General features: G+C 38.3%; 1 protein-coding gene across 1 annotated transcript; it reads left to right on the top strand.

Moving 5' to 3' along the window:
• Positions 1–274: 274 nt before the first annotated feature.
• Positions 275–8,359, top strand: LOC100485636 (C-X-C motif chemokine receptor 3). The gene is made up of 2 exons (XM_031906720.1): positions 275–387; positions 6,135–8,359. The coding sequence occupies exons 1-2, from the start codon at positions 367–369 to the stop codon at positions 7,221–7,223; spliced, it is 1,110 nt and encodes a 369-aa protein (XP_031762580.1). The 5' UTR covers positions 275–366; the 3' UTR covers positions 7,224–8,359.
• Positions 8,360–11,147: the final 2,788 nt, after the last annotated feature.

Genomic DNA, 11,147 nt, shown 5'->3' with positions numbered 1-11,147 from the left:
GTGCTTATGGTTGAATTTAGTGTACATAGACCTTTCTGATAAAGCTTATTTAGTTTTTACCTTTCCTTCTCTTTTAACAACATAAGCCTTCCCTAGCTGAACCTGTTCGCGTGGCTTGTTATTCAATAGAATATAAGAGATCAGGGCACGTTTGAGGGCCAGTGATGACTTGTGGAATGCTTAAATAAATAAATATATATATATATAAATGCACAAATGTGTGTATTGAGTTTTAGACTTCCTTTTGTCATCAGCTTTCTGAATTACAAGTGACACTCTCTGTTCTCACTTACCATTCCAGCCTACAGAGGAGAAACCTCAGAGCCTCTGCAGATTCGAAGTGAAACAGAGGACCTGCTAGCAAACATGGCAAACAGTGGCCACGGGGTATGTGCAGCGCATTGTATGAACGGGGTGCTTCTTGATTAATGCAGCATATATCAATATTTGCTCTGAGAGAGTTTAATATCAGAATTTTACTTACCTTTACAAATCCAGGTATACAATGCATTTGTATCTTTCTATGGGATCTTTGGCGCATTATCAGGATTATATTGCTCTACTGAGTGCGCATCCCTGTGCATTGACATTTATAAATTCAGAATTAAATTTAGAAATTACATTATAAAAGATTTCCGTCTGTGGGTTTAACATTGTGGGCATTGTGTGATAGCAGCTTAAAGCAGAAGACAAGATCAATCAGGCTAGTTGGCACCTATTTATTGTGTGGGCAGTAGAACAGTGGGGTCTCTATGCAGAGACTGTAGGATAATATAGTAAGGCTAGGTGACTAACTTCCATACTCTATGCTAGGGTAGTCTATGAAGGGTTTCAGTTGTGGATTAGTAGTACAGATGTCGGACCTGTTATCCTAAATGCTCGGGACCTGGGGTTTTTAGATAAGGGGTCTTTCTGTAATTTGTATCACCCTACTAAAGTCTACTAATAAATCATTTAAACATTAAATAAACCCAATTGGATTGTTCGGCCTAAAAAAGGATCAGTTATATCTAAGTTGGGATCAAGTACAGGTACTGTTTTATTATTACAGAGAAAAGGGAATCATTTAACCATTAAATAAAGCCAATAGGGCTGTTCTGCCCCCAATAAGGGGTAATTATATCTTAGTTGGGATCAAGTACAGGTACTGTTTTATTATTACAGAGAAAAGGGAATCATTTAACCATTAAATAAAGCCAATGGGGCTGTTCTGCCCCCAATAAGGGGTAATTATATCTTAGTTGGGATCAAGTACAGGTACTGTTATATTATTACAGAGAAAAGGGAATCATTTAACCATTAAATAAACCCAATAAGGCTGTTCTGCCCCCAATAAGGGGTAATTATATCTTAGTTGGGATCAAGTACAGGTACTGTTTTATTATTACAGAGAAAAGGGAATCATTTAACCATTAAATAAAGCCAATAGGGCTGTTCTGCCCCCAATAAGGGGTAATTATATCTTAGTTGGGATCAAGTACAGGTACTGTTTTATTATTACAGAGAAAAGGGAATCATTTAACCATTAAATAAAGCCAATGGGGCTGTTCTGCCCCCAATAAGGGGTAATTATATCTTAGTTGGGATCAAGTACAGGTACTGTTATATTATTACAGAGAAAAGGGAATCATTTAACCATTAAATAAACCCAATAAGGCTGTTCTGCCCCCAATAAGGGGTAATTATATCTTAGTTGGGATCAAGTACAGGTACTGTTTTATTATTACAGAGAAAAGGGAATAATTTAACCATTAAATAAACCCAATAGGACTGTTCTGCCCCCAATAAGGGGTAATTATATCTTAGTTGGGATCAAGTACAGGTATTGTTTTATTATTACAGAGAAAAGGGAATCATTTAACCATTAAATAAACCCAATAAGGCTGTTCTGCCCCCAATAAGGGGTAATTATATCTTAGTTGGGATCAAGTACAGGTACTGTTTTATTATTACAGAGAAAAGGGAATCATTTAACCATTAAATAAACCCAATAGGACTGTTCTGCCCCCAATAAGGGGTAATTATATCTTAGTTGGGATCAAGTACAGGTACTGTTTTATTATTACAGAGAAAAGGGAATAATTTAACCATTAAATAAACCCAATAGGACTGTTCTGCCCCCAATAAGGGGTAATTATATCTTAGTTGGGATCAAGTACAGGTACTGTTTTATTATTACAGAGAAAAGGGAATAATTTAACCATTAAATAAACCCAATAGCACTGTTCTGCCCCCAATAAGGGGTAATTATATCTTAGTTGGGATCAAGTACAGGTACTGTTTTATTATTACAGAGAAAAGGGAATCATTTAACCATTAAATAAACCCAATAAGGCTGTTCTGCCCCCAATAAGGGGTAATTATATCTTAGTTGGGATCAAGTACAGGTACTGTTTTATTATTACAGAGAAAAGGGAATCATTTAACCATTAAATAAACCCAATAGGACTGTTCTGCCCCCAATAAGGGGTAATTATATCTTAGTTGGGATCAAGTACAGGTACTGTTTTATTATTACAGAGAAAAGGGAATAATTTAACCATTAAATAAACCCAATAGGACTGTTCTGCCCCCAATAAGGGGTAATTATATCTTAGTTGGGATCAAGTACAGGTACTGTTTTATTATTACAGAGAATAGGGAATCATTTAACCATGAAATAAACCCAATAGGGCTGTTCTGCCCCCAATAAGGGGTAATTATATCTTAGTTGGGATCAAGTACAAGGTACTGTTTTATTATTACAAAAAAAAGGAAATCATTTTTAAAAGGTTGAATCATTCATTTAAAATGGAGTCTATGGGAGATGGCGTTTGCAAGGTGAACTAATCCTTTTATTTAGGTGACTTTTTTAAATAAAACCCCCTTATGAAGGCGCTAGTTATTATAGCAGGTATGGCTTATGTTAACGATCAATGGACATTAAGGAGTAACCTTGTAGGTATTTCAATTTAGCCCTCAATGCACTTAATTAAGAACTTTGGGCCAAATTCAGTTTGATGCAAAAAGCTAATCTCCTAATAGTTCCAGATTTTCCCCATAGAACCAGATGTAATTAATTGGGAAAAATGTATCTCACTGTTTATCACGTCATGGTAAAAAAACTGGATTTTGAAGTTTTCTCTCCTCAAATTGAATCCTGGCCATAACTTTTCACGTGATAAGCCATAAAATAACGTTCTCTCGTGGAATTGCATTGGGTCCACCATGTAAAAAGAATTTAAATCCCAGATTACCCATCCTGCAGGTGAGGTTTTGGGTCTTGGGCCCCAGCATCACACTGGTTCTTTGACTGGGGAGAGGGAGAAGCTAGAATTATAGAGGTTAATTATTCTGTTATAATAGGTGGTAGATTTTCTTTTTAATATTTACCAGCACTGTCTAACCTGAAGCCTCCCAGCTCTTGAATTGCCTTTAGCCATTGGCGGGACACTGGTAGATGTAGGTTAACAATAACTACAGGGTTGCAGGTTGCTATCCCTGATTTTTTATTATTTATTTCTTCACCCACTCTTACTGAATTACCAGAGGTCCACTCTTCTTTATCTTTGGACATACACTGTAGCTGCTATTTCTGGACTACAGCAACCAAAATGGGAGGCGTGAGCTATTTATGATTTTTTGCTTAGATTCACCGATATATTGCACTGTGATTGCACAGAGATTGTTTAATTTAATCTCTTCTTCAGTGGAGCTTGTAACTTTATTTCCCTGACACTGACACATGCTGAGGTCTCTTGAGGTTAAAGATTTTTTCGCCCATATATGGGACCAAAATAATTGCAACTCCTATCACTGATATCTGATCACCCTATCTGATTAGGGTTTAGACAGATTACAATCTTGGAAATCCTGCATTGGGCTGTGGATTGGTTCCCCCCAATGGGTCTACATGGGCCACCTACATGATACAATTAATCCCACCACTTTGGCAGTTATATAAGTATATATTTTCATGTTCATCTTTTACGTGTTATCCTCTGATCTACGATCAGATCTGCCCACTATAGGTCACCAGTTGCACAACCGAATGAGTGGATCCAGATTTCTGCAGGAAAGCAAATGTTGATACTAAAAGATACTTTTTTAATATATAGAGAGAAAAATGCCCATCAATTAGTACTATAAGTACATTTAATATAATGTTCATATGGATCTCATGATAACACTTTAGAGATGGCTATACAGCAGGTCATATATTAGCATTTTATAGGTGTGGATAGAAGATATAGAAGTACTGTTACTGTGGATGGTTTGGGGAAGGGTCGGTTTCCAAGTGATACCACAGCAAGTTCCCTCTAGCAGTAGCACATCTCCAAAAATCTAAACAAAACAGTCTCACATCTCTATTTGTACTACAAATATCTGAACCATGAAGATTTCAGGAGCCGGGTGCACTTGTATAGGGGTCTGTATACTTATACAGGGGATCTTTGACTGCTGGGGAAACTATGAGTTGGGTTTACTAAATATCAGAAAAATACAGATATCATTTTCAGCCGATGGCAAGATATATGGCATGGTTACAATACAGAGATTGAACCAAAGCAGTATTTCTACATTAGCCTGAAGCTTTATATTGTTAAGGTATCCCAAAGTGATATCTTGGGCTATCCCAAATGCAATTCTCTATTCCTACATGCAATTTACTGAAATATAGTAGTTGACCAGACCCTGAATTCCTTTAGGGAAACTGTGGGCTGTATATGCATGTTTGCAGTTTTACCTGTTACATTCTGCAGTGTTGATTGCCAATTAACAGCTTAAAGTGCCCATCTGCTCCCAATGTAGTCCTCTTTCATTGCCCACCTACAATATCATAGCTACATTGCCCAGAACCTAGATACACTGTAAAGTGTTGCACTACGTTGCTTAACACCCACTCCAAACATCATGGTTACATTGTCCACCATAGACAACAATGGTCTATTTCTGTTATTATGGCGGAAATGCATGCTCAACTGTGGTTTCTTGACTAGACTTGAGTAATTCTTAGAGTACCACACTCAACTGGAATACTTCAAAATGTATTTGAAATTTATTTCAAACACCAACTGTGCTCTATCTTAAGGATAACAAATAATAAATTTTGATAGTATTCCCGTTGAGTGTGGTACTATGCTATATATATATATATATTAAGCATTGCTAAACCCATATACTTTTTCACCTGTGCTGTGCTGTACCATTCATAAAGGAGAACGAAACCCTTGAAAACAATATGGCTAGACTTGTCGTATTATATATACTGGACTTACTCAGCATCTCTATAGTAGTAATGATCCAGTAATTCAAAGTTGTCACAGGAGTTCCCCATCTTGGACTCTGTTAGAAGAGTCAGTGACACTGCACATGCTCAGTGTGCTCTGGGCAGCTATTGAGAAGCTGAGCTTGTCGGAAAATGAGGTTTGTCTGTCATGGTGATGCTACAGGGCTGATTATTATTTTCTAATGCCAATTGTACTGTTTTCAGAGCTGCCACACACTAATAATCTCTATTATTTGCTTATATAATAGAGAATATTTGATATTATTATCAGCCTAATATTGTGACATTTATATTCTATATACACATTATATTGTGTGTCAGCCCCTAAGCTCAGGTAAGTATGTACAGTGAATCAGTAGAAAAGTAGATGGGGAGCTACTGGGGGCATCTTTGGAGGCACACATCTTCTCTACTAAAAGGCTGGTATAGAAGTCCAAAATATAATGTACAACATTTCTAGCCGTATTGTTTAGTTAAGCTTTAGTTCTCCTTTAAATGCATTATCCCAGACTGAGCTGTGAGAGATTTGATGATATCTGTGACATTGCCTACATGGTGGTTACTCTCACTGCACAATCTTATTGCAAACCAATTGGGAATGAGTGCTGCCACAAAGGTTATTTCAGTGATTTCATCAAGCTCCGCTCCCTTTGCACAGTGAACAAGAACTCAGTTTTGGAAAAACAAATGGGGAATCGGCGATTCTTCTGAAAATCACTTATTTGCGGGTTAAACCACCATGATTACACACAAATCTCAACCATAATTATACTGTGGATATCAAGAACAAGACCACAAGACTGTAAAAAACTATAAGCTTTGTCACCATGTTTTCAAAATAGTTGTAAATGTTTCTTTTGTTTAGTTACAGATCTATGATGATCTGGATGTCGAAACCAGCAGCATTTTTAACTATGATTATTCCACATCCTCAGAGAGCAATGATGTGGCCCCATGCGACCTGCAAACAACAATTATTTTTGACCGCAGTTTCTTACCAGCATTCTACAGTATATTGTTTCTTCTGGGAATCTTAGGCAATGTGCTTGTGATGGTGGTGTTGCTGCAGAACCGTAAGAGGCTGCAGAGCACCGACATCTTTCTCCTACACCTGGCATTGGCTGATATCCTGCTGGTAGTTACCTTGCCTTTTTGGGCAACCCAGGCTGTGTCGGGCTGGCTTTTTGGAAATGTGTTGTGTAAAACTGTGGCTTCCATTTTCAAGATCAACTTCTATGCTTGCACCTTTCTTCTAGTCTGCATCAGCTGTGACCGATATCTGGCAATAGTCTATGCCGTACAGGTATACAAGAAACACCGGACAAACTTGGTGCATTGGAGTTGCCTGTTTGTGTGGTGCCTGTGCGTTGGACTCAGTGTTCCAGACATGGTGCATTTCCAAGTTGCCTACGAACCTCGTACAAACGTGACAGAGTGCCAGCCAGTCTTTGGCTCCTCCAATTTCAAAACCTGGAGAGTCTCCATGGCATTTCTCTACCATATTGTAGGATTCTTGCTCCCACTGTGCTTCATGCTGTACTGTTACACTCATATCATTCACACTCTGTTTCAGACTCATGGATTTAAGAAACAGAGAGCCCTGCGAGTCATAATTACTGTTGTGGTGGCATTCTTCTTGTGTTGGACTCCCTACAACATAGTGGCCCTGTTGGACACATTGAATTTGTTGCATGTTCTTGCTGACAACTGCACCATAGACAGTAACATTGATATTGCACTGTCAGTCACCTCTGGGTTGTGCTATTTCCATTCCTGCCTGAATCCTCTGCTTTATGCCTTTGTTGGAGCTAAATTTAAGAAGAAGTTGGTTGAACTGTTGAGCAAGCTCAGCTGCATTTGCCCTCAGATTGTGAAGAACTATATCAAGCACAGCCCTTCAGCCAAATCTTCCACTTGGTCGGAATCAGGAGAAACCTCGATATCTAGAATGTGAAATGGTCTTCCTGAAAGCAAAATGTCAACTCCAAGGACGGACTGGCCATTGTAATGCTCTTGCTGGCTGCACATTGCAACTATCAGGAATGCTGAGTGGCATATCTGACATTAGAAAACAAACCAAACTGAAACAGCTTTTTTACCTTTTCACACATGGTTACAGCTTTAGTTTGTTTTGGAAAAGCTTTAACAATGACCCAGTTCCAAGTCCTCCAGGTCATCTGTAAAGAAACTAGGCACATAGCAGGGCTCATCATCTTTATTATCAAAATGATTTAAAAAAAAAAATAGATCCACTTTGAAACAGGTTGACCCTAAATTTATAACTAAAATGTCCAGGAAAAGGGTGGCCTTACAGAATGTTTGTAAAAAAACATGCCCAGCAGCAGCTTCAGCTTTCAAACATTGATTGTATAGACAGTACCATGGCTTTTGGGATGTTTGACTTGGAGCCACAGCGATCCCCCCACCAGTTTTGCAAAAATGCACCCATGTTGTTACATGTATATTAAGGTATAGGTATATTTCTGTATCAACATTGCCTTAAAGCAGTGATCCCCAACCAGTGGCTCTGGAGCAACATGTTGCTTCTCAGTCCATTGGATATTGCTCCCAGTGGCCTCAAAGAAGGTGCTTATTTTGAATTTCTGGCTTAGATGAAAGTTTTGGTTGCATAACAAACAGCTGCATTAACAGAGCCTCATGTAGCAAATCTGCGTAGGGGCTACCAAATAACTAAATCAAAGCCCTTATCTGGTACCCCGAGGTACATTTTTCATGCTTGTGTTGCTCCCCAACTCTTTCTACATTTGAACATTGCTTACGGGTAGAAAAAAATGGTTGGGGACCCCTGCCTTAAAGCATGAATCTATGGCTAATATTTTAGCTGTACATTTATATTTTTAAATAGCTATATATGTGTTTGCTGTATATGTATATATACTGTATTTGTGTTCTTAATGCCAGTTAGTCTCTGTATTGGTCATAGTTGATATCTACATACACAGCAATAATATAGTAGCCGTTTCGGAATAAATGCAACACTTTTATAGGTGTGAATGAAAAACTGACACAGAGTTAAGCAGAACTTTCTGGTTTTTTTCTGAAAATAAATGCTGACTTTAAAACGTTAAATGTAACTGAGCCTTTTCAATGCACGTTAAAATTAAATGAGAAGTTAGGATTTGCTCATTCACATGCAGTGCCGCCAGGGGTGGAGCAATCGGAGAAGGCAAGGTGGCCTGGGAGGAAGGGGAACCCCTAGAAACCATACACAATCCATGGACTCAAACCAGCCTGCACCCATGCCATGGGATTTGTACATGTGTGGAGAGGGGGCGTTGGTTACAGGTAGCCACACTGTAGCTACATACGAGCTGTATGGCTTATTACCACAGGGCTCATTAGCCATTTAGCATTTGGGGTTTATGTGTGTCTGAAGACCGAGGAGAAAAAAACTTAGAGATCATAGAGGTATAAATAAGGCATTAGTCATTCCAGTCCATATTGAATGGTTTAAGGGAAGGGCAGAATGGATGATCCAGGGACTGGTCCGATTGCCATCTTGGAGTCAGGAAGGAATTTTTTCCCCTCTGCGGCAAATTAGAGAGGCTTCAGATGGGGTTTTTTGCCTTCCTCTGGATCAACTAGTAGTTAGGCAGGTTATATATAGGCATTATGGTTGAACGAGATGGACGTATGTCTTTTTTCAACCCAACTTACTATGTTACTATGATACTAGCCCTGGGCTCTCAGCAACACAAGGGCCACTTGAGGGTAAGTACAAATTTAAGTACAGGTATGGGATCCCTTATCCGGAAACCCATTATCCAGAATACTCAGAATAACAGAAAGCCTGTCTCCCATAGACTCCATTTTAATAAAATAATTCAGAATTTTAAAAATGATTTTCTTTTTTTCTGTAATAATAAAACAGTACCTTGTACTTGATCCCAACTAAGATATAATTACCCCTTATTGGGGGCAAAACAGCCCTATTGGGTTTATTTAATGGTTAAATGATTCCCTTTTCTCTGTAATAATAAAACAGTACCTGTACTTGATCCCAACTAAGATATAATTACCCCTTATTGGGGGCAAAACAGCCCTATTGGGTTTATTTAATGGTTAAATGATTCCCTTTTCTCTGTAATAATAAAACAGTACCTGTACTTGATCCCAACTAAGATATAATTACCCCTTATTGGGGGCAGAACAGCCCTATTGGGTTTATTTAATGGTTAAATGATTCCCTTTTCTCTGTAATAATAAAACAGAACCTGTACTTGATCCCAACTAAGATATAATTACCCCTTATTGGGGGCAGAACAGCCCTATTGGGTTTATTTAATGGTTAAATGATTCCCTTTTCTCTGTAATAATAAAACAGAACCTTGTACTTGATCCCAACTAAGATATAAATAATCCTTACTGGATGCAAAACAATACTATTGGGTTTAACTAATGTTTTATTGATTTTTTAGTAGACTTAAGGTATGGAGATCCAAATTACAGAAAGACCCCTTATCTGGAATACCCTTGGTCCCGAGCATTCTGGAAAACGGGTCCTATACCTGTACAAGGAATATATTATATATTAGGTATTATAATCAGCAGGAACGTCCAGCCCCTGTTGAATTGACCAGAGTGGGCTTAATGGAATCATTTTACTACAATTAGTCAGGAAGTAGGAAGCAGGAAAACTAGTAGAAGCCAAATTCTGATTGGCTGCTATAGGTTACCATTTCTGAGGGTTGCAAAACAAATAGTGCATTTCTGTTTTGTGACCTTTTTGTACTCTTTGGTATTTAATTGATTGGAGTACCATTTGGGAATCAGGCACATTTGGCAATTGTTGGTGTTTTAAAATCCATTTTGTTGGTGTTAATAACATCAGATTCTCAAACGTGCAGTTACATTGCTAGAAATGGGGTTCCGCCAACACTTTAACATGAATATAAAACCATTTCGGCATGCTAATATAAATAAATCTAAAAACTGGGATAAAGGCACTAGTAAATCTGGGGTTAGGCTGATTCAAACTATCATTTCCCTGTAAGTCCAGTTTAGGGTTAATGCCACTTCTGTGAGTCCCTGTGTTCCTCAGTGTTGGGGAGTGGTGGTTCAGCTACAAGATGTGGTTATTACTCATTACACAAATCTATCCTTATATGACTTTGTTGCCATCTGATGTGCAGAGGATGACTAATTCTGGGTTCTTTTAACTTCGTGTAATTGGTATCATTTAAAGGAAAGCAAAATTAACACGTTGGTTTCTAATGTTCTCATGTTCAATAGTAAAACAAATGTAATTATTCATTGGATGAAATGATTCAGCGACTGTTTGAGAGTACAGTATCTTCAGAACACAGCACCGCGAAGCATTCAGTCGGCCAGAGAGAGAAAACGATGCCATTTTATGCCTGAAGAAAGGGAAAATCTATCCTGCTTGGAGACTAGGGGGCTGATTTACTAAATATTACATTTATGAATTCTTCTGAAGAATAATGTTCCCATTTATAAAAACATTCCTATCAAAAATATTTTCCTTATTGATAAAAAACATCTATCAAACTGATACCACCTACTGAGTGGTGGGGCCCAGTGATGCTTAGCACCAACCCCGAGCACTACTATCACCTGTCTGTATGCCGCAGACGTGTATTGCATGCAAGGAGCAAGGAGAAAACAGAGTATTCAGTGTCTGTATTTCCATTTTTAGATAAGGCAGATGGTTTGAGATTACTGAAGGATAAGTGGAGGCTGGAAGCTGCTGGTGTGTAGCATACAGTACACAAAAACATTTCCTTTATAATAGGTACATTTTACAGTAGGGAAATGTATTGTACAGGGCAAATCTATGTAGAGAGGCAAGTAGCAAAGCCATACCAAACGGCTTTGGCCTTTCTCCCCCACACAACCA

Source organism: Xenopus tropicalis, chromosome 7 (genome assembly GCF_000004195.4).
Source record: "Xenopus tropicalis strain Nigerian chromosome 7, UCB_Xtro_10.0, whole genome shotgun sequence".
Classification (NCBI taxonomy): Eukaryota; Metazoa; Chordata; class Amphibia; order Anura; family Pipidae; genus Xenopus; species Xenopus tropicalis.
Note: the sequence above shows the minus strand (reverse complement) of the source record. Positions and strands in the feature narration are given on the sequence as shown.

Coding starts and splice junctions, on each gene's coding strand:
- LOC100485636 (XM_031906720.1), top strand. CDS start 367: ATGGCAAACAGTGGCCACGGG. Junction 388..6,134: donor TGGCAAACAGTGGCCACGGG/GTATGTGCAGCG, acceptor TCTTTTGTTTAG/TTACAGATCTATGATGATCT.